This window comes from Miscanthus floridulus, chromosome 10 (assembly GCF_019320115.1).
Source record: "Miscanthus floridulus cultivar M001 chromosome 10, ASM1932011v1, whole genome shotgun sequence".
Lineage (NCBI taxonomy): Eukaryota > Viridiplantae > Streptophyta > Magnoliopsida > Poales > Poaceae > Miscanthus > Miscanthus floridulus.
Window position 1 is genome coordinate 64707677 of NC_089589.1, and position 24480 is coordinate 64732156.

The window sequence follows — 24480 nt, forward strand, 5'->3', positions numbered from 1 at the left end:
ACTTGAGTATGAGAGCTCAAGTGATGAAGAAGATGAAGATGAAAACCTTGCTCTCATGGTGAAGAAAGCCGCCAAGATGCTAAAGAAGCTAAACAAGAGTGGCATCAAGTTCGACGGCAAGAAGAAGTTCTTCACAAGCTCTAGAAGAAAGCCAATCTCCGAAATGGATTGCTTCAATTGTGGTGAACTTGGTCATCTAGCACATCAATGCCCCAAGCCCAAGAAAGACAAGTTCAAGAACAAGAACAAGGGCAAGAAAGATGACTCAAGTAATGAAGATGAAGATGAGAAGAAGAAGAACAAGCCATACAAGAAGAGAGATGGCAAAAAGAGGGACTTCCACAAGAAGAAGAAGAGTGGAAAGGCCTACATCGTCGGTGATTGGCTCACAGACATTGATTCATCTAGTGGATCATCCGATGATGATAGTGACAATGAGAAGGTGGCCGCCATTGCTATTGATCTTTCATCTTCACCGCCACCATCGCCATCATCCTCTACACACCTATGCCTTATGGCCAAGGGTGAACGCAAGGTAACTAAGAATGATGATAGTAGTGATGATGAGCAAGCTAGTGATGATGATAGTGATAGCGATGATGATGATTCACCTTCATATGATGATCTTGTCAAAATACTAAGAAAATACACTAAGATCATTAGAAAGAGTAGAGCTACAAATGAAAAGCTTGATGCTAAAAATGATTCACTCTTAGCAAAGTGCGATACATTGGAAAAGGCTAATGATGAGCTTAGAGAAACAAATGATGCTATATCATCCAAACTCAAGGAGCTCAAATCTTCTAAGAAAGATCTTAAAGATAAACATGATAAACTTGAGTGGGTGCACAATGAGCTCATCACTAGCCACAACAAGCTAAAAGATGAATATACCACTCTTAAGATCAATCATGATACTTTTGTTATTGCTCAAGAATTTTTACCAAATGAGCCACATGATGCTACTAACCATGTTGTTAAGATTGATATAGCTACATCATGTGATGATTTGATTGATGAGAGCATTGAGCAAGGATCTAGTGGCAAAGGCAAGCAAGTGGTTGAGTGCAATAACTATGATGAATATGTCAAGCTCAAGAACACAAATGAAAAGCTCATAAAAGATCTTGAAGAAATGAAAAGCCACAACACCATTGTGCTAGAAACTCTTGATCATGACAAAGAGTTGATCCTTGAGAATGAGAAGCTCAAAGAAGAAAACAAGAAGCTCAAGGAAGAGAAGAAAGATGATGCTCTAAAGGAAGAAAATAAGAAGCTCAAGTTGGAGAAAGAGCATCTCAAGATTGGGTTGAGCAAGTTTGCTAGAGGGAAGCACCTCCAAAGTGAGCTACTCATGAACACCATCATGAAGATGGATAGAAGTGGCATTGGATATGTGGCAAGTGTAGAGAAGAAGAAGGATCAAGTTCAACAACAACAATCAAAGCCAAAGAGATGTTTTGAGTGTGGACAAGAAGGCCACTTTGCTCATGAGTGCCAAACTCCACCGCCACAACCCTTGCCCAAGCATACTAGACCCTTTGCCTTCAATGCTCACTACATGCTTAGAAAGGACTCTAGTGGGAAGATGAAAGTCATGTTCTTAGGTCCCCCTAACAAGAATAGGCCTAAGAAGATTTGGGTGGCTAAGTCACTTGTTGAGAAGGTGAAGGGCCCTCAACAAGTTTGGATTCCTAAAGCTTGAATCTCTTGTGTGTAGGTGAACTATAAGATTGGTGGAAGTCATTGGGTTATTGATAGTGGTTGCACTCAACATGTGACCGGTGATCCTCATATGTTCACCTCACTAGGTGAAGAGGTAGATGGACAAGAGAAAATAACATTTGGAGATAATTCAAAGGGCAAGGTTAAAGGATTAGGCAAAGTGGCAATATCAAATGATCATTCCATCTCTAATGTGCTATATGTTGCCTCATTGAGCTTCAACTTGCTATTCGTTGGACAATTGTGTGATCTTGGCTTCCAATGCTTGTTCACTGAGAAGGAGGTTGTTGTATCCAAGGTAGATGATAATCAAGTGATATTCAATGGATTTAGATACAACAACTTATATCTAGTGGACTTCACCTCCGAAGATGTAAATTTGAAGACTTGCCTATTCACCAAAACAACACTTGGGTGGCTATGGCATAGAAGACTTGCTCATGTTGGTATGAGTTCACTCAAGAAGCTTATGAAGAATGATTTGGTGAGAGGGTTGAAGGATGTGAAGTTTGAAAAGGACAAGCTTTGTAGTGCATGTCAAGCTAACAAGCAAGTTGCAAATACTCATCCCACAAAAGCTTTCATGTCAACCACAAGAGTGCTAGAACTCCTACACATGGATTTATTTGGACCAACAACATACAAGAGTTTGGGAGGGAATCTCTATTGTCTTGTGATTGTTGATGACTATTCAAGGTACACATGGGTATTATTTCTTCATGACAAATCCAAAGTTGCATCTTGCTTCAAGAAGTTTGCCAAGAGAGCTCAAAATGAATTTGAAGTGAAGCTCAAGAAGATAAGAAGTGACAATGGAAAAGAATTTGACAACACAAATATTGAAGCTTATTGTGATGAAGTTGGGATCAAGCATGAAGTCTCTGCAACTTATACTACTCAACAAATGGTGTAGTTGAGAGGAAGAACCGGACTTTAATCACCCTTGCAAGGACAATGCTAGATGAGTACAACACCCCCGAAGCTCTATGGGTGGAAGCAATCAACACCGCATGCTATGCATCAAACTGCCTATTCCTTCAAAAATTCCTTGGCAAGACACCTTATGAGTTGCTCAATGGGAAGAAGCCGGGCGTCTCCTTCTTTAGGGTGTTTGGTTGCAAATGCTACATCTACAAGAAGCGGCAACACCTAGGGAAGTTCCAAAGACGTTGTGATATTAGTTTTCTTGTTGGTTACTCATCAAAGTCCAAAGCATATAGAGTATTTAATCATGCCACCGGCTTGGTTGAAGAAACATATGATGTGGAATTTGATGAATCTTATGGCTCCCAAGGAGCACATGAGAATCTTGATGATGTAGGTGATGAACCATTGAGGGAGGCTATGAAGAACATTCCGATTGGAGACATCAAGCCTAAAGATGATGAAGATGATGTACAAGTGATAAATCCACCCTCTTCATCAAATGTACCACAAGATGGCGAAAAAGATGGGAGAGTAGAAAATGAAGACACTCATGTCTCCCATGAGCAAACGGTGGTACAAGCACAAGATGTTGATGCTCCACAACCTCCTCCTCAAGTGGTCAATAGAAGAAATACACCTCTCCTACAAGATCATCCACAAGATCTCATCATAGGGAGTCCATCAAAGGGTGTAATGACTCGATCTCAAAAACTTGCTTCATTTATTGCTCATCACTCTTTTGTCTCTTGCTATGAGCCTACCAAGGTAGAAGAAGCTCTTAAAGATCCGGATTGGATCAATACCATGCATGAAGAGTTGAATAACTTCACTCGCAATGAAGTTTGGACTCTTGAAGAGCGACCAAAAGGTGCAAGAGTCATCGAAACAAAGTGGGTGTTCCGCAACAAGCAAGATGATCAAGGTGGTGTTGTGAGGAAAAAGGCAAGACTAGTTGCAAAGGGGTTCTCTCAAGTTGAAGGTTTGGATTTTGGAGAGACCTTTGCACCGGTTGCAAGACTAGAAGCCATCTGTATCCTTCTTGCATATGCATCACATCATGAAATGAAACTATATCAAATGGATGTGAAAAGTGCATTTTTAAATGGCTTTATTAATGAACTAGTCTATGTTGATCAACCTCCCGGGTTTGAAGACCCTAGATATCCTAATCATGTGTATAGGTTGTCCAAGGCGTTATATGGGCTTAAGCAAGCCCCAAGAGCTTGGTATGAGCGCCTTCGGGACTTCCTCATTGAGAAGGGCTTCACCATTGGGAAGGTCGACACCACACTATTCACCAAAAAGCTCGATGGGCATATCTTCATTTGTCAAGTATATGTTGATGATATCATCTTTGGATCATCAAATGAAGACTCATGCAAAGAATTTGGTGAATTGATGTCGAAGGAGTTCGAGATGTCCATGATTGGTGAGCTTACATTCTTTCTTGGTTTTCAAGTCAAGCAAATGAAAGAAGGCATCTTCATCTCTCAAGAGAAATACACAAAAGATCTTCTCAAGAGATTCAAGATGGATGAATGTAAGCCAATCAAGACACCAATGCCTACCAATGGACATCTCGACCTAGATGAGGGAGGTAACCCGGTTGATCAAACTCTCTACCGTTCTATAATTGGTAGCTTGTTATATTTAACCGCATCTAGGCCCGACATCATGTTTAGTGTGTGTATGTGTGCTAGATTTCAAGCTAATCCTAAGGAAACACATTTAATTGCTGTAAAAAGAATCCTTAGGTATCTTAAGCACACACCAAGCATTGGCCTTTGGTATCCCAAAGGAGCTATATTTGAATTAGTTGGCTACTCCGATTCAGATTATGCCGGTTGCAAAGTTGATAGAAAGAGCACATCCGGAGGGTGCCATTTGCTTGGTAGATCACTTGTGTCTTGGTCCTCCAAGAAACAAAATAGTGTGGCTTTGTCCACCGCCGAAGCGGAATACATTGCCGTGGGTGCTTGTTGTACACAAATTTTATACATGAAACAAACTTTGCTAGACTATGGTGTAGTTCTAGAAAAGGTACCTCTTTTGTGCGACAATGAAAGTGCGGTAAAACTTGCAAATAATCCGGTTCAACACTCTCGCACCAAGCACATAGATATCCGCCATCACTTTCTAAGAGATCATGTTGCTAAAAATGATATATCACTAGAAGGTGTAAGAACCGAAGATCAATTAGCGGATATCTTCACTAAACCACTAGATGAGGCTACATTTTGTAAATTGCGGAATGAGCTCAATGTACTTGATTTTAGTAACTTCACTAAAAAATTGAGCTTGTGTTGTCCCTTACATTCATTGTAATATACAACATGTTTAATTTTTGGCAATGCATATAGGGCTTGTCTAACATGGTTAAGATAACCGATGAAAAGCATGTGAAGAAGCTTAACCTTGGATCAAACTTGACAAGCAACTAGATTTACTTACAAAGTATTGCATATGCATGGATGTTGTTTTGTCGTTTTGTTCCACTTGCCCTCTTATTGCCTATTTTCTTAAAAAAATTAGCCTAAGGCAAAATATTTTGAAAAAACTTGAGGGTTTGAGAGAGGTCACTCACATCAGTCCTAATTGGTGTTTATTTGGATCTTATTCATGTTGGGACTTGATTGGGAACAGGCAGCGTGAAGGAACAGTGAAGATCTGCTGGAAAAGGGTGACCGGACGCTGCACCGGACTCTGCTGTCCAGCGTCCGGTCAGTTCACAGGAGGTGAACAGAAGCTGAAGGAGTGACCGGACGCTATGTTTGTGCGTCCGGTCAGGAAGGGATCCAGCGTCCGGTCGATCTACATGAAGTTCAAGGCAACTGACCGAACCCTGCCTGCATCCGGTCATGGACCACCGGACGCATCCGGTCGTGATTCCAGAGGAATTGGACCTCTCTGGAATTGACTGGACGCTGGGTGGTAGCGTCCGGTCGCTACCACCGGAGCGTCCGGTCAGTAGAACTCGTGCGGCATCAGGACTCTTCTTCTGTTTCCTATTCTATCGCGTTGGGGGACCCATATAACCGCTAGTGTTGTACCTTGCCCCACATCCGCCGTGACCTAGCCCTAGCCAGCGCCGCCACAGCTCCTCCACGCCAGCCACCGCCGTGCCATAGCCGACGCCACCGTAGCTCCTCCACGCCAGCCGCCGCCAAGCACCACCGCTGGTTGCCCGCGCTCGCCCCTGCTCCATGACCGGGCGCCACTGCAGCCGCGCACCACCGCAGTCGCTCACCGTGCCTGTCCGCTGCCACGCACATGCCTCCTCGTGCCTCCACCACGCTGATTTGCCACGCCAGCAGTGCTCGGGCTAGCCACCAAGTCCTCCACCGCTGTCCACTTCTCGCTCTGCCTTCACCTTCCCTAGAGCCACCGCTGTTGCTCTCCGATAAGGCCATAGCATCCTCTTTGCTTGATCTCGATCCTTTCAATTTTCAATGCATTGACCTAAATCATCCAGGGCCGCCAATTCATCGAAGTGCTTCACAAACCCTAACCCTAGCTGTTCCAAGGTTCCCCACGTGACGTCTCTTCTTTTCTCGGATCGCGGATCGTCAGGTAGCATGCCTGTCGCTTCAATTTCGTACCTACATTGCTTGCTTCCTAGGGTTTTCGCATCTATTAGATATATCGTATTTACTTGTATATCCATCTATTCCATCATGTAGTGAGTCGGTGTCGTTGAGGTGACAGGTTCAGTTGTCAAACAACTCAGGGCCAAGCTCGCGAGTACGGATCGAGGCCAAGCCTCGGGAGTGTCAGTTTGACAGTTGATCTTCGTCAGCGGTAGTTCATCTTCTTGTCAGATCAGATGGCTCGCACCAAGAACGTTGGTGGTGGTCCAGGAGATGATGATCGGAGGCCCCCGCCTCGCTTGCCTGCATGAACCAAAGGCAAGGCAACGAAGCAGGTTACATCTAAGAAGCGCAAGTACCCCAACACAGAGACAGCGAGAGCAGCAGCAGTCACTGAGGCCACAGAGTGTGCTGAGAGAGGCGGTGCTTGTAGTGGTGTTGTCATTGTAGATCCGTAGATTACACCAGCACAGAGGGCAGCAGTTGAGGAGGCTGAGCATCGTCATGGTGGTCCACCTAGGACTGTCATGATGGTAGGACGTCGACTGGCTATTGAGGAGCCTCGACCTCAGGGGGAGTCCCAGCAGGAGCCACAGCAGCAGCCCCCACCAGCAGAGCCTCAGCTAGCTCAAGAGACTCAGGAGGGCCAGCAGGCCGAGGAGACCGAGCAAGCACCCTAGCTACACCGCTCTAGTCGTACCAGTGCTATAGTTCCACCGAGGCCAGCTACACAGCGTAGGGGTTCACGCCCACCGCCTAGACCACAGGGTCCACCTCCAGTGGTACATCTTGACTTGAGGGCCACCATGGCTAGGTAGGTTTGACAGTTGAGGTTTGTTGAGTTTGAGGTTTGGTTCCCTCCGAGGAGGGATGAGAGAGTAGCAGAGGGTTTCTATACATTGCTCCAGGAAGACTTCTACAACGCATATCTAAACAGTGGGGCAGTCTTCCGATCTCAGAGAGTCTACAGTATTGAGGCTATTGTGGAAGCAGCCGAAGAGGATATCTGCCCCTACTTATCATATTTGCTGGGGCTATCAGATCTGATTGGCCGGACAGGATTGTATGTACCATCTTGGGTTTGGCAGTTCTATGCTTCGCTCTATGTTGACCCGCAGCATAACTTCATACACTTTGCATTCAACGGCAGAGACTACTGGGTGATGAGTTTTAGGGCCAGGGAGATACTTAGGCTACAGGAGCAGCCTGTCAGATTACATGAGGTATGTTATGGACAACAGGAGCCTCCCAGGCGTCCTCATGGAGGTATGGTGCCCCCTACTGATCTTGTGCGCCATTGCTTCAAGGAGCCCTTTGGTGAGGGGTCAAGGAGGAACCCCAGTGACCTTACTCCTACAGCTCAAGTGCTAGAGGCTATCATCAGGAGGACACTACTTCCTAGGTTGGGATACAGAGAGGGTCTGACTCGCCTATAGCTCTGGCTCCTCAATGCCCTGATGCAGCAGACCGTGTTCGACATTTGGGACCTCCTTCTATTAGAGATGGAGGATACTATAGCTGAGGGCTTCAAGGGTCACAGGTAGCTCCCATATGCACATTGGATCACTTTCCTGATGCTTAAGGCTATGCAGGTTAGGACCCCTGAGATGGTTGTAGAGTACAAGGGTGCCACCACTGAGTTTCTAGCTTATAACATGGCATAGAGGATCAGGCACAGCACACCACAGGCACCCACTCAGCCTAGCCATCATCCAGATGTTCTAGAGTCAGCAGCTCAGCAGGACGAGATCATTAGAGGCATAGCCGCTACTGAGGAGGAGGAGCTTGAGGCACAGTAGGAGGTGACAGAGTTGAGTGACAGTTCGGATGATGACTATCTGTCGATTCCTCATATGCCTCCACGCAGACACAATGCAGAGGCCGGCAGTTTCAGCTCAGCTCCACCTGCACCATAGACAGACCCTGCTTTGATTGCTATTTTTGAGCGGATGTAGCAGGATCAGGCACGACAGGCTCAGGAGACAGCTGCAAACTTTACACAATTTTAGGCTCGTCAGGACGAGTTCTAGCGACAGCAGCAGATCCTCCAGCAGCAGCAGCAGATGCATCAGCAGCAGTTACTCATGCAGCAGCAGCTTATGGGATTTATGCAGCATGTAGTAACAGCACTTGGGGCCCCATAGCCATAGCTTTCGCCCCAGCTTGCTCAGCCTATCACCAATTCGACGACTCTAGCAATACAGCCTAGTGGGCTTCAGAGTCAGGGACAACCTCTAGCTCCGTTTGCTTCTCCCACAGTTCAGGTGTCCCAGTGGTTGTCCTCACCAGTGGTAGCCCCGCAGTTCACACCATATCATACAGGCTTCTCACCGGATCAGTCATCCTCACTATTTGTACCTGACACGTCAGTCTCCAGGAGTCTTGGAGCATCCTTCAGCGAGTTGACTAGCATGCCTACACCGCCTCATATGCATACCGCCGGTCCTTCTATAGCAGCCCCTGTCGCCGTGACTACTCAGAGGCTCCCTTCGTCTGTCGCCTCTTTAGATCCTACGACAAACGTACCAGCAGCATCATAGGCAGCACCTGCCCTAGCTCAGACCCAGACCGCTTTAGAGACACTTCCAGCCACAGAGGGTCAGTCAGTACAGAGCTCAGGGTCAAATGATGATGGCGCCTAGTTTCATCTTGCTCCTCATACCTCAGCGCCTAGCTCATCCACTGCAGCTCCACCGACCGACCCTTAGGTTTTGGTGTTTGAAGCCAAAGGGGGAGAGGGTTCGAGTATGTAGACTTAGGGGGAGCGATGTTTAGGGGGAGCTAGTTATCTATTATTAGCTTATTATATACATTTGGAGTCTTATTTGTGTGATACACTATTACATTTATGCATTCGTGTGTTTACCTTCATGCATACTATTATATCTATGTGATAGTGATATCTACGTGATTGTGATATATGACATGTGTGCTCTCTACTTTACATTATTTATATGTCATATCACTTGTGTTATGCTCATTTGCCTTTGCCTCCGCGTTTATACTCCGATGCAAATGAGCCTTATTACTTGTACTCATGCTTATTTCATATCTTTTGAGTACATAGTGTTGGCTTGGGTCATATAAGCTTGCCTAACTCTTTTGTTCTTATCGACAAAAGCTTATATGAACCAAGACCGTCAAAAACCTCACTCTTTCACATACTCGAGGTGGTATGGTCATCAATCACCAAAAAGGGGGAGATTGAAAGCATCTAGGCCCCTTATTGGGTTTTGGTGATTAATGACAATACAAGATTACTATGACTAACGTGTGTTTTGCAGAGGCAATTAAGTTAGGTCATGGTAATGGAGATCAATTGGGCAATCAAGGTTGTTATGCCCCTATGATGGAAATCGTTTTGGTTTTCAAAGGATGGATGACAAGGTTAAGGATGACTAGTTCTAAGTGTCGATTGGAGTTGGAGTGACACTTAGAGTAGTTTAGGACTTTGTTTTTTCCTTTGGCCGTAATATGAAGGTGAGTCTAGTGAGTTAGGTGTGGTGCACACTTGTTAAAACTAGCACTAGGTAGCTCCACAACAGTCCTATGATCCTATGGAGCAAACTTCATTCACATATGATCGAGAGTTGGAAGTGAATGGAGGGTCAAATGCTGACCGGACGCTGGCCGTAGGGTCCAGTCAGTTCATTTGATCAAGCAGTTTGCGTTCGGTGCGACCGGACGCTGGAGTGGTCAAGTGACCGGACGCTAAGAGGCAGCGTCCGGTCGACTCCAGTAAGGTTCCAGAGAAGGGAATCTGCGACCGGATGCGTCCGGTCAGTGCTGACCGGACCCTAGGGGTTCAGCGTCCGGTCGAGTACAGTAAGGTTCTAGTGAGGGTTTAATGCGACCAGACACGTCCGGTCAGGGGTGATCAGACCCTGCCAGCGTCCGGTCAACAGTTTATCACTGGTGTGTGGGTTGAACTGACCGAAGCATCCGGTCAACATGATCAGAGCGTCCGGTCACCCCGCAGAAGCTCATAACGGTTCGTTTTTCAGGCTGCCTTATAAATAGAAGCTCCACTCGTGTGTGGAGTTACTTTTGCTCATTTCAACAGCTGAGAAACACGTTTGTGAGTGCCAAGAAGAGCAAGGTCCTAGTGAGGTGATTGAGATTCGTGAATCCAAGAGAGTAGCCTCATTAGTGAATCAAGAGTAGCAAAGTGTGCATCCATCTTCTCATTAGGCTTCATGTGGTCAAGTGAGAGTTCGTGCTTGTTACTCTTGGTGATCGCCATCGCCTAGATGGCTTGGTGGTGATTGGGAGCTTGGTGATCACCCGGTGGAGCTTGTGGGTGACCCAACTCAAGTTGTGAGCGGTTTTGGGTGATTCGCCGCGACGGAGTGTCGAAGAATCAACCCGTAGAGAGCACTTGATCCTTGTGCGGATCAAGGGGGAGCTACACCCTTGCACGGGTGCTCCAACGAGGACTAGTGGGGAGTGGCGACTCTCCGATACCTTGGCAAAACATCGCCGCGTTCCTCTCTCTCTATTTACTTTGAGCATTTACTTTGAGCAATTCAATACTTGTCTTTACATTCATAGAATTGCCATTCTAGAGTAAGTTTGGAACATAGGTTGCAAGTCCGTTGTGCATTAGAGTAATAGAAACACTTTTCGAGGCACAAGGGGTTAATTGGGCTAACCGTAGGATTTAATTATTGCTAGAAAATTTAGAATTAGCCCAATTCACCCCTCCTCTTGGGCATCTTGATCCTTTCATAGCCGATGATCATAAAAACATGCAAAGGTGTAATAAATAGGCGTGAAACCATTCATATCAATTGAGGAACATACTAGCTTTTAACCAAGGTAAAAACAAGCAAGAGCTTGTAAATAGCCAATATATTCTCAATGGACAAGGTATCGGCTAAAATAGCCGATTCCAGTGAAAGTAAACTCAACATGCAAGCACTCAACCATTAAACGTGGATAAGTCCGATCCAATCTACTATCTCTAACAGGTGGGTTCGAGCCGGGCTGATGCATCCATGATAAAGATAACAGGTTAGACCTTCAAAGAATACGAATCTATACACGCTTAATGGAATCATGAAAACATGCTACGATCGTGAAAGCACAGGCGATCGGCTAAATAGCCAATGCAGACATAGCATGCAGCCAGAGACTATGTTTGACCATAAGCGAGACTTACTACCTAGTGATTTCCAATCTATAGTGCTAACAGTGGGGGTCGACCGGATCGATGGCAGCCATAATAGCAGTTCTAGACTAGATCTTGTCAACTAGCAAGCTTACTTGGGGTTAAACATGCCTTGACCATATGCTATCTTTGATCAAGATTGGAGCAAAACGACTAATCTAACCGAAACCATCGTCAAAGCGAGATGTAAACAGAGTAAATCAACAAGGCGATGATTCAAAGGAATATAAAGCCGATTCGTTTCAATCTTAATCGGGTAAGGGGTGATATTGTTACAAATAGTAAGAATACTAGTTATAACATGATTGATAACTAACAAATCTATTAAAAACAGCAAGGAAACCCTACCAATCTTAATAGATTTAACCGATAACTAATTCGTATTAAAATTTGTATAAGATCGAGCTGGACCGATGCAACCGTACAATTAACTGATGATAACTAACTTATACAAAGCTTGCAAGAGGTCAGACCTAACTGATGCAACCTTACAAGAAAAGTATAAGTCATGATGGATACTCACAAACAAACCAAAGGTCGGACCTAACGGATGCAGCCCTACTTGGCAAAGAACTCGCCGAAATCTACTCTACTCCTACTCCTAAGGGGTGGCGTAAGCCGAAAAGTAAAGGTACTTGTTTGATTGATCAATAAGAGATGTCTATTACAATAGCCGGGGTTTAATATTTATACTTGAGGCTTGACTACGAGTCCTGGATGAACAAGATTGGTTACAAAACTTGGAAAAGAGAACAAAACTTCCTAGATTACGCTAACATGGACCTCAATCTTTCCCTTCTATGAAGTCTGATGTGTTTTCTTGCTTCATGCCGCACCATCTCTGCCGACAGGGCCCACCCCTTTGAGATGACAACATCACCTTATCCAGATGACTATGATGGCAATTCAGTTAGCCGATTTTGTGAATATTTCGGCTCTCTTTGATAAAACCCAAAACCTAGGGTCTTCTGGTTCCAAACCAAATTTTGGTGTCAATAGTGGCAGAACCACAAATACAACACTACAAGGAGAAAGCAAGAACACCATGGCACATGGGCTCTTCAATGATGCCTCCAAGGAGGTGAATGATGCTAGAACGTAATCATGGTCAGCCAAGCAGGAGCTTAGCAAGCCTTTCATCCGAGTCCCGTGCTGAGGAGAACTGCATTGACCCGGCCGACCGAAGACAAGAGGCAATGAGAGCTTCTTCGGCAATGCCTTAAGGAAGAAAATTATCGTCGCTAGCCCAGCCAAGGGCTGGGCTGAGCTTTTGCCCAGAACCCTCGCAAGTGCTCTTGCTGCAAACGCCTCGATGCAGCCACCACGCTGTCACCGCCACCGCGAGCACAAGCATGGGCGACGTCGACATTATGAAGAAACAGCGCTCTGCCCTCCCCGACAACAGGCATAGGGGGATGGCGCTCGTGGACACGTAGCACCACCGCCAACACGCTCGTGGCCAAACTACGTGCACCGCGCACGTATGTGTAGAACATGCACCGCTACCACCCTGCGCCCGAGCGAACAACAGTGGCTCCACTAGATCTAGTCGTGCGGCCGTCGGATCTAGTGAAGGGGAAGCCCATTGGCACATAGCCCCGCCGCTAGCATGCGACCAAACTACGTGCCCCATTCCCCTGCACACGTACATGAAGAAGAAGAACATCCTACCACGGAGCAGCTCCACTAGATCAGAGGTGGTGCGGACGCCGGTCTCCATGATCTGAGCGGGCCGATGACGTCGATGGAGCTCGGCGTCTGGCAGGCAGGCAGCCACCCAGCCTACCTCTGGCCAGTTGCTAGCCCTAGCCAGGTAGATCTGGCCTCTGTGTGCAGGCCGAGGATGGGCGTGGCCTGCCACAGCACTAGCAGACGCAGCAACACGAGCAACCCAGTATGGCCGCCGCCACCCCGGTCGGCCACGCCCTGGCCAGCCACGCGCCTGACCAACCGCACGCCCAACCCAGCCAGCCATGGCCGTAAGTCCAGGACCATGTGCCCGGCCAGCAAAGGCCGTCGGCCCCCGGTCTAGGCGGGATGCGGGGGCAGATCTAGAGGTGGGTGCGACAGATCCAGGCCCAGGACAGCCGGATCCAACCGCCGACCGCCCAGAGACGAAGGGGAAGGAAGAGAGGAGGTAGAGAGGGCTCGTGGGGGAGGAGGGAGAGGTTTGTTGTGGACGAGGCCCATTTTTGGGGTCCCCCACGGGCCGCCGCCGCACGCTAGAGGTTGGCGGCGTTGGTGGTTGAGGGGGTGGTGCTGGGGAGGTGGGGCGGCTGTACTGGCGAGCGCCCTGAGTCGCCCTAGGGGAGCTGGGGGGTGGACGACCGAGCCCATGGTTCAAGACGTTAATTAGGATTTAGGGACATGCCTGAACCAAACCCGTGCACATTGTGATGGCTTCGCCCACATGAGTATTGTGCGACTTGTCTTCCAAGTTTGGTAACCTCACGATAGATTCACAAAATAAGCACGTATTTAATAAGCTAACTCAATCTCTATTCTTTCTATAAGAGGTTAAAGTTTTATTGCACATACTAGTATTTAAGGATTATACGGTATGTTATGAATAGGGGTGGATATCAGGCCAGCTCGATCTGGCTCGTTAGGCTAACGAACTAGCTTGGCTTGGCTCGTTAATATTATGAGCTAGCTCTGCTCGGCTCGTTAGCGAGCTCGAGCTGGCTCGTTTAGCTCGTGAGCTACTAAAAAAAATAGGACACATATGTTTATAATATTCATGCATACTGAACAAGTACCATATTTTTCCTCTTCAGAAGCTCACGAGTAGCGCTCACATTGTTGCAGTAGACAATGGTGGTGCTATGAAGAGGATGATGGAGATCCTGCAGCAACTGACGAACCAACATCACTATGCAACAGCGTGGGCTACTGCATGGTATTCGGCCTCAGCACTGAAACAAGATACAGTACTCTGCCGCTTAAAAGACAAGGAGACAAGGTTATCACCGAGGTAAATGCAGTAACTAGATGTGGAGCGCCAGGAATCTGGGCAGCTAGCCTAGTTCGCATCTGAATATGTTACGAGAGACGTCAGTGGCGAGTGAGCTAAAATGTGAAGACTCATGTCCAGAGTACCTTTAACATAACGCATGCTGCATTTGATGAAATGGAGGTGTGGTTCCCTGGGATCATGCATACTGAACAACATATGAAAGGTCTGGTCTAGTGAGAGTGAGATACCGAAGGGCCCAGCAAGATTGCGATACTTTGTAGGATCAGCAACTAGCAAACCTTCAGCAGCGGAGAGTTTGGCCTTGGTGTCAATAGGTGTAGTAGTAGGGTGGAATTTAAACATACCAGCATGCTGTAGGAGATCAACTGCATACTGGCGCTAGGAGAGAGTAAACCCATCCACAGAGCGACAGACATCAATGCCAAGAAAAAATGAAGATCACCTAGATCAGTCATGGAGAACTACGGACGAAGACGACCAATAATATTCTGAAGGAGTTTTGTGGTGGAAGCTATCAAAATGATGTCATCAACATAGTGCAATATGTAGGCAAGTGTAGAGCCATGCCGAAGGACAAAAAGTGAAGAATCTGACGGTGAGGCAATAAAACCCAAGGTACCGATATAAGTGGCGAACCACTAGTACTAGGCATGAGGGGCTTGTTTCATAACATAGAGGGACATCTATAGGCGATGGCACACATGGTCGGGATGAACGGCGTCGATGAATCCAGACAGTTGCTGACAATATACTATCTCGGAGATATTCCTATGAAGGAAGGCATTTTTGACATCCAGCTGATGAATGGGCCAAGACTGAGAAAACGCGATGCTCCTAACAGTGAGGATGGTGGCAGGCTTGACAACTGGACTAAAGGTCTCATCAAAATCAACATTGGGACGCTGTGAATAACCACGGACAATCCAACGAGCCTTGTAGCAAGCCAATGAACCATCTGAATGAAATTTGTGTTTAAAAATCCATTTACCCACTGGTTCAGCCAATGAACGTTAATACTATTTTATTTAAACCTAGTCAAAGTTGTAGATTTCATCGAGCACTATTGCTGGCGTACGCTTTCCGAGTTGCGCCTTTCGCCTTGTTTTCCACTTGTATTCAAATATATGTCCTGCAAAACACGATTCTTCCGCTACAAGTGGAACTATGTCAATAATAATTGCATATGTGTCATAAGTTTGTTTATTTCACCTATTTTGGATCTTAATTGGCGGTCGGATGTTATCGTTAGGGACCGCCAACAAATCCCCCAAGCTTAACATTTGCTCGTCTCGAGCAAATAACTAAGTCTTTGGTTGTTGATCAGGAGTTGCTACTATGCTGAATATATTTCATAAGTGACATGCCTATAACAAAGTATTCTTTCGCAATTTAAATAAGTCGCCATTTTTATCAACGCTGCCAAGGAACACCAACACGATAGTTCTTAACAATTATAGAAACAATATCCGCAAGCGCACAGATCTATCGTTGTAGCATTTCACCCGGAAATATTCAGTGTATTGTTATTTATATTTTTCCAAAGGAAGGCATGTTGTAAAGAGTCTAGCATCGATATGAACAATTACATACTTGCATAGTGAACCAAAATTTATAACAGGGGTAAAAATGGTATTTTCAGGATAGTGGACACACACTTGGGTCAACCTTAAGAATAAAAGAGAAATAAAGAATAAAAAAATATTCCTAAGTGGAGCAGGCTTGTTCTAATATAGTCATCCAAAGAACAGTTGATAATCATACAAATTACATGGTTAGAACTAGACCTAAGTGTAAGTTGGACGGGGAGATCTCTGAGCACTGGTCTGCCAGTAAGCGCGAGAGACTTTAAGACTCCTACACAATACCCAAATGTGGGGGATTACAAAGGACAGATAGGGCTGTCACCACCTGCTGCCTACCCCTCAACCGTGGAGTACCGTCATATACGAAGGTTTCCGTGCACCCGGGCAACACACCCGTGTACAAAGAAACTACCCATACCCCCTGGGACTCCAACCCTATGGATCGACAAGAATAGGACATGGGCAAACCCGAAGGAACGACGAACTGCCACCTCAACTTAGCTCTACTTCTAATCATACAAGTTATATGAATGATTAAGCATAAGGTTCTACATGTTAAGCTCATAACATAGAAACTATATGCTAGTTTATATGTCAAGATTATAACATTAAAACTATACTCTAGTTCAACATCACAACTATATTGATAAAATGAGAGCAAGACTTTAGAAGAACTCTTCATATTATTCATACCAAAGATCCTTTCTTCCAAGGAGCCTGCTCTCCTTGATGGCTTTTGCCTTGCTCACAAATACTACTAAAATGTAAAAGAGAGTACAAGGTGTGGTGTGAGGTGTAGAGCCCAAATGAGGTGTGCGTGTTGAGAATGAACTCCACCCTCCTATTTATACAAGCTACAGGTCGGTTTGGGCGTAGGTAAATTAGGAAAGCGCTATGAACCGCCTGTGCATGCCGCCATGCAACCGCCAGAGAAGAGTGGGGCCAAGTGGAGCTGGGGGCGGTGCGGCCGCAACCCCCTAGGATGGCCCGCTCGCCACCGCCTTGCTCTGGTGGGTTCCTGGCTGGGCCTGGATGGCTCCCCCGTCGGTGCTCGGCCCATATTTGGTGGTTGGATGGGCCTTTGCTTGATTCCTTTGCGCAAGATTTGCTTTATGCTTTCCAAGTTGCGCCTTTCGCCTTGTTTTCCACTTGTATTCAAATATATGTCCCGCAAAACATTGATTTTTCCAATATAAGTGGAACTATGTCAATAATAATTGCATATGTGTCATAAGTTTGTTTATTTCTCCTATTTTGGATCTTAATTGGTGGTCGGATGTTATCGTTAAGGACCGCCAACAACTACAACTTTCATATACAATGAAGACTTGATTTTTCTAAGGTGACAAGTCCTTGTACAGAATTAATATGCTGCTGAAACTTTATATTATTTTCTAAGCATCTTAACGATCACAAATGACAAAACTCAAAACTAAACATTCATAGATCTCATCGAGAGCTATAATTTTAATATACAAAATATCTTTATCCGACACCCTACAAGAAAGATATTTTTTTAAAGAGACAAGCCTAGTACCCGATTAATATGTTGCTGAAAATTTGTATTATGATTTTAGCACCTTAGTGATCTGAAATGAAAAAATCAAAAAAAAAAGTTGTAGATCTCATCAAAAGCTATAATTTTCATATAAAAATCATCTTCACTCGAGGTCATATGAAAAAGATACGATTTTTTTAAGGTGGAGCCTTGTCGCTGACATGTGGGTCCCATCTGTCAGATTCATGCCACGTAGGATACTGGATTGGGTAAACACCTATTTGGAGCTAGCTAGTTGAGACCTGTTACAACTTAAGGGAGCCAAAAATGCATTTTGTGAGTTTAGGGATCTAGATAACACATACAGACAACTTTGAAGACCACAGTTGAATTGTACTAAGAACTAATGTACTGTGTCGTGCTGCATAGCTTCTCCCTAGCAACACAAAGCAATGTTGAACAGAAGAGTTGTTAATGCAATTCTGATGTTTTTAGCTCTGTCAGTCAAGTGATGCTTGATTAGTTCTTGCTAAGTTCACTAGCATCTATCTGCGTGGTTACCAGATCATGTTACATTTGTTTATTACCTTGCTTTTGTAGGTTTTGTGATAGGACTTGAAGGTGAAATATATACAAGTTCTGAGGACACTCAATCCTGTTTGATTATAGAGATGTCTTCTCTCCGAGTTGATATAATGGATGAGTCTGGGTATTGGATCAACGGCCAGTTTCTGGCAGGCGAGGCAAGAAGCTGAGAAATTCCTACATAAATCACTGTAGTGCCATGAGACATCAATTCTTTGAATTTGGTGCTTCTCGCATGTTACATGTACTCCAAATCTTTGTAACAATGATTGATTGTCTGAACACGTGATATCTCCATGTGATTGATTTATACTCTATTAGAAGCCCTGAAAGAACAAGAAACCAACTAGCTATCATTCAAACTCTAAAAACAAATTATGAACTAACTCAAACGGATTCATCAACTGGTGCAGTGCCATCATCCTGAAACCATGGTTTTTATATGCCAACTTTTGCTATCAGGCGAAAAGTATTTTTTTGAGAGGCCTATAATACCGATTTGTGTCACACTGACACTCTTTTGAGCAGTACACAATACACAGGAAGCTCAGTCACCGACCGACAAAACAGATCAAGCTTAACTTGTGAGTAGTGTGACACACTGACCAACTGTTTTTCAGAGGTAGGCTACAGACAATCTGCACGTACTGAATTGTAATGCTTCTACTGGTTGAATGGTCTCTGAATTCGATAAGCACATTCAAAATAAAACGCCAATAAGACTGAATTGTTTTGAGTAGTATTTACTATTTAGAAATGCTATATACGAGCCAATTATATACAGATTAGATACATTATATACAAACAACTCTGGTGCAAACAGCTATCATAAGCACTCCCAAGATTCGAGTCGAATCGATTCCGCCTCATCTTTAACCACTGCTACACATGATGAGTGATGCCACAAAGGCGGCAGCGACAACAACTGCTATAATGTATCTCCTAAAAACAACATAGAATTCAAGTTACACCTAGTTATTTAGAGATTCCGACGCATTACATGCTGAATACTTTGAGATTACACAACACACTCAGTCCATGCACAGCTGTAGTTCCCATGTACATGGTACTGCAAGCCCATTGAGCCACGTATATATACTACCATTCCAAGCTGAGGCTTTTGCAGCCTGATAAAACTATTAAGTGGTTCAAATAATAGTGATGGAATATGCATGCCTATGCCCTATAGTACAATGGTAGGCATCTGATGCCCATAGCGACATTCAAACCATCAGCTTTCCCATAAAAGGGGAACAATCTACTATATATAAAGAAAATGAATCTGCATCATAGGATTCAGGCTGTGTTAGCAAACAATCTAGCCTCTGTATTTCATCAATGCTATGTGCACAACGTATATGATTGAGCATCTGTCTTCCCCCTGTAGTCACTGAAGACTTGCCTGAACCGGGCCATTCATCCTTGATGAACATTACCTGCACTTGAACATTATGACGTTAGATATCATATATATGTTGACAGGTCCAAGTAAATGCATCCTTCTCAAGTGAAATAATTTCTAGAAAAGGATTGCACTTCTAACAATGTTCAGATGCTTAGTGCTGATTCAACATGAACTCATGATCTTTTGTAATCAAGTCAAGTTGTTAAATATATGAGATACATTTCCCAATATATCAAGACATTCGTATTTAATGTCACAGCTAAAAGATGTTATGTGACAAGAGAATTTACATGCTGCAAAATCAAGAAATGGTCAAACACAGTGAAACTATCACGCAATGCACCCAATCAACGACTGTACTAACAAAAGAAACTAAGAAAATAACACACACTAGTAGAATTGTAAACAGAACAATCCATGATATAATATAACACTGACAGAAATACAACGCAGGGAGCAGCAACATCAAAATGCTCCCAGATTCTAGCAACAAAGGAGAGGATAACCTACACCAGGAATATCTTTAACGAGCAAGTCAATCATCCACAACATTGAATTATGGATTCATTGTTTTATAAAAGATAGATTGAACATAGACTTGAAAAACATACCATTTAATAGCTAAACAGAAACACCTGAAGCATCTTCCAGTTTCCAGTGGTGCCAAAACAAATTGGAAACAGAATTCTTGCACAGGTAAAGAAATCTGTGCCAAACCATATGGGCCACAGACAACTATATATGTAACCTAACATCCAGATATTTTTTCTTTCAAAACTTAATAATTCAGATTTCAGATATTTTAGCTGCACAATTAAGCAGTTACGACATTAAAGATGCTGAATCAAAGATATAGGGGTCCAAAAGGGAAGGGCATGTACCTTGAGCAAGGAGAGCACCAACACCTTTAAGCAAGTAAACACTAAACAGAGACTAGAAGAATGGGTTAGAAAATGCACCTGGTGCCAGCAAGCAAACACATACCACACACATGTACCAAACCAAAACATACCACACATGCAGAGGCCACCATTCTTGTCCTATCGTCAATGCTAAAAACCAGTATCCAGCAGCTTGTTAGTCTCAGCAAACACACCTTCCACTGCCAATGAATTTCTTTCTTTTTTTTTTTTTTTGATAAGGAATGAATTTCATGTTAAATTTGTCCTACATGACAGAAGCAGTAAAGCTAAAAAATACAGCCAAGGAATTAAAAATGGTTAGTTTTACTCCACCTAAGTACCACAACTGTTTAGGAGCCAATGTACATTTGTCTTAGGGAGCTCAATTGTCCTACTCTTGTACTAGAACAGTTCTCCAATCAAGATAAATCTCCCAGGTCATCATTTGGGCATATATAGTATCCATAGGTTTCAATTCAACATATTCCACCATATGGTTTTTCCATATTTGACACTGCAAAAATTGAAACACACATTGGCTCCTCAATTCCCAGTATCATACATCGCACTCAGCTTACCATGATACATACATCCCTTTAAATATTCATCGAGTTCTTTCAAATCCATCGGAAACAAATTTTCTTAACCAAACAGTATTGTGAAAACCGATTGTTTTAGCAGCCTGCAATCAGAATAAAGCCATCTTGATCAACCACAGGAGCACCCTACACCGTCATTCTCCTAGGCAACCAAAAAGAAAAATCCTTGGCAACCACCATTCACAAAATAAGGAAACGCTTCCATGACCAAAATCATCGACACCTTAAATCCCAAAAATGAAGAAACATCTGTATTACGAGGCACGTGGTCACAAAATGTGAGTCCCTGGCACATAAGATCGAGTACCATCCAACAAAACCAGACAATGATGTGAATCTATGATCAATTTCCTACTCTGTTCAGCCAATACAGCATGCCCTAATTCCTTCTAAAAGAGCAAGAAGAAACACTCAGCAGATTAGCTAACAATTTCTCCAACTGGTCAACAAGCCATCATTAACCAGGTGCCCTGCAATGCCTCAGCAAAAGCAGTACAGGTATGGACTGAGTGCACTGAATGGATCCTCGGCAAATCATGCTTGCCAATGCCATTTGATTGCTCATGTTATTACTTGATATGATGCATGTCTCAAGCTTCTATCTTCTTCTCCCATAGAAAAGAAGGAAAACCTCGCACATGAGAACTTCGTCTAGAGACACTTCTGCGATGCTCAATGACACCAACTAGACGATATCTAGCATTATCTTTGTCCCCAGACCTTAAGGTTTGCGAAATAATAATTCAAAAGGTCAAACAAACGAAATGTTAGATTAGCTATCAACATCACTAACAAGAAAATACTACCAGATTAACAGTTTTGACATATATCAAGTGACTAGCTGATTCCAAAACATAAAACAAAATTAGTGTCACAGTACAATTGTATTAATAGTCAGTTCATTCCATTTTTTATCCACACAAAAAGGGAAAATAAAATCCTTAGCTGTTTCATTTTGCAGAAAGGGATCACATAGCCATTGGCATATGTCGCAAATGGCCTATATGTGAGACCCAAGACTAGGCAGCCATCACAATTCAATTAGACTTCCCAATCAGCATGCAATGGAAGTACTAGATGCTAGTTGTCTATTGTCCCATTTTCATAGTACAGTCAGATATACTAAAAAGCATAACTAAACTATTATAGAAATCTTTGTTCTGTACCATTTTTTTACAAAATTTTCAGACCTTTTTCAACACTGCTGCTATTTTTGTGCATATACTACAGAGGTCACACTTGGGTCGCCAGGGGTGACAAAAACCCAGCAGAAACAACATAGGCAACAAAAGAAACCCAAGTAGCACAAGACAAAGTGATAATTTATTAAGAACTCAAACAAATTTATTTCTAGCACTACTCCAGGTCAGACAAATGGCAACTAGAAATTCTTTTATAGAGACATAAAAGCACCTTCTAAATGAACAAAATTGAAATATGCAGTCTAAACAACTATTTTGAACTATACACCATATCTTCTTCAATCTTTCCTAAAGATACTGAACAAACTATAAAATAAAAAGTAGCTACTGCAAATGAGAAACTTCAAACTGCATAAAAGTAATAACTATTGCAGTTAAAAACTTCGAACTCGGGTCTTCTCCCACTTGGTTTGCAGTATTTTCCAGCTCTACTTATTGTGTTCTATCCTGATTTAGTGCGATGGCATTTTTGTTATCATGGGACTCGACAGGTTGCTCTTTTCCTCCACTTTTCCGTGATGGTCACATTCAGCTCAGGCCATCAAGTGATGAGCTTTCACTGATGTTTGCCACCATCTGTCCTCTGTCTTTGCTTCGACTGGTGGGGCAAGAGAAAGCAAAATCTTTTCAGCACACTGGTCCTTCCCATTGATCCCTTCTTCACAATGCCTGTTTATCACAAATGAAATGAACACAAAATACAGAAAGTAAGAAACAAGGAAAAAACATACTAGAACAACTAATAAATTTCCATCCACTGAAGTGCTCCCACAATGCAACTACTGAAGTATGAACACATTGCGGATTCATTGTTCTATAAAAGATAGATTGAGCATAGACTTGAAAAACATACCATTTAATAACTAAACCAGAAGCACCTGAAGCATCTTCCAATTTCTAGTGGTGCCTAAACAAATTGAAAACAGATTATCTAGCACAACCAAAGAAATCTGCACCAAATCATATGGGCCACAGACAACTATACAATATATGGAACCTAAAATCCAGATATTTTCTGTTTCAAAATATTTCAGATTTCAGATACTTGTAGCTGCATAATTAAGCAATAGGTCATTAAAAGTGCTGAATCAAAGATAGGGCCGGGAAGGGGAGGGTATGTACCTTGAGCAAGGAGAGCAGCAACACCTGTAAGTAAGCAACTAAAACAGAGACTTGAAGAACGTGTTAGAAAACGCACCTGGCGCCAGCAATCAAACACAAACCAAACGCACCGACCAAACCTAGCACATGTCGATCTCCGGAGGTGGAGGCGGGAGCTGCACCGCTGCTGCTGCCGCTGCCGGCTGCCGCTGTGGCGGATCGAACTTCAAGGCGTACAACCCATACAAGTAGTAACCGATGTCCACGCACGTCATGAGCACGATCGCGGCCAAGCCGAGGTACACCCAGACGCGGAAGATCGGTATCCAGAAGCGGGCCTCCTCTGGGTCTGTCGTGAAGGAGACGACCCTGACGACACTGATCAAAAAGTGGAGCCCGACGAGAGCCATGCCCCAGGTGCGGCCCATGCCGCCGAACATGCAGTTCACGGCGTACGGAAATAGCAGCTTCATCTTCAACGGCGGCGAGGGACGCTTCTCATCCGAAGCCGCCGCGGGTGGGGCCGGAGGTGGGCTCGGCATCGCAACAGGGGCCAAAGGGGCAACGACTCGAGAGGAGCGGGGATCGAGCGAGGAGGGAGGAGCACCTGCGGACATCGGGCGAGGGGGGAGGAGCACCTGCGGCCTCGCCGGAATCGATCGAGGGAGCCGCCGGGTCAAGATCGCGAAGCGCGCTCGGAGCTGTGGCCGGGAGATCGAGATCAGGATTGCGGGAATCGGAAACTCTGGGGATCGATTGCTCTTGGGGGGGAGGCGACGCCGACGCGCTAGGGTTTTATTGCCCGAGAAGATGAATCGCAGTCGGTTTTGTGGAATTCTGGTGTCGCGCCAACCTGGAGGAAGAAGAAGAGTCGGAATTGGCTGCTAGGCCTCCCGCCTCCGCTCCGGCACGGGGAGGTTTAACCGCGTGTTTTTTGTTCGTTATACCGATTTTACCCTTGAGCTCTTTTTTTACAAAAATAAATAAAAATAGGATTTTTCATTATTACCGTCTTTACTCTTGCACCTTAACAAAAAAAAAATGAAAATAAAAATAAATGGGTGCACTGATGTAAGCTTCACGCAAAAACTAAAAATACTTTGTGTATCGATTCAAACCCATAAATAAATCTTCTTTCCGCATATTGATGCTGAGAATAGCTTGATATATTGATTCCAAGCTTGTAAGAGTTATTATGCAAGCATCATACAATGGTCTA

General features: G+C 44.2%; 1 protein-coding gene across 1 annotated transcript; it reads right to left on the minus strand.

The window, feature by feature from the left end:
- Positions 1-21196: 21196 nt before the first annotated feature.
- On the minus strand, positions 21197-24146 carry LOC136486686 (uncharacterized). The gene is made up of 2 exons (XM_066483647.1): positions 23014-24146; positions 21197-22829 (listed from the first exon to the last, which is right to left on the minus strand). Exon 1 carries the CDS (start codon positions 23876-23878, stop codon positions 23402-23404), a length of 477 nt encoding a protein of 158 aa, XP_066339744.1. The 5' UTR covers positions 23879-24146; the 3' UTR covers positions 21197-22829; positions 23014-23401.
- Between the last annotated feature and the right edge of the window lie 334 nt (positions 24147-24480).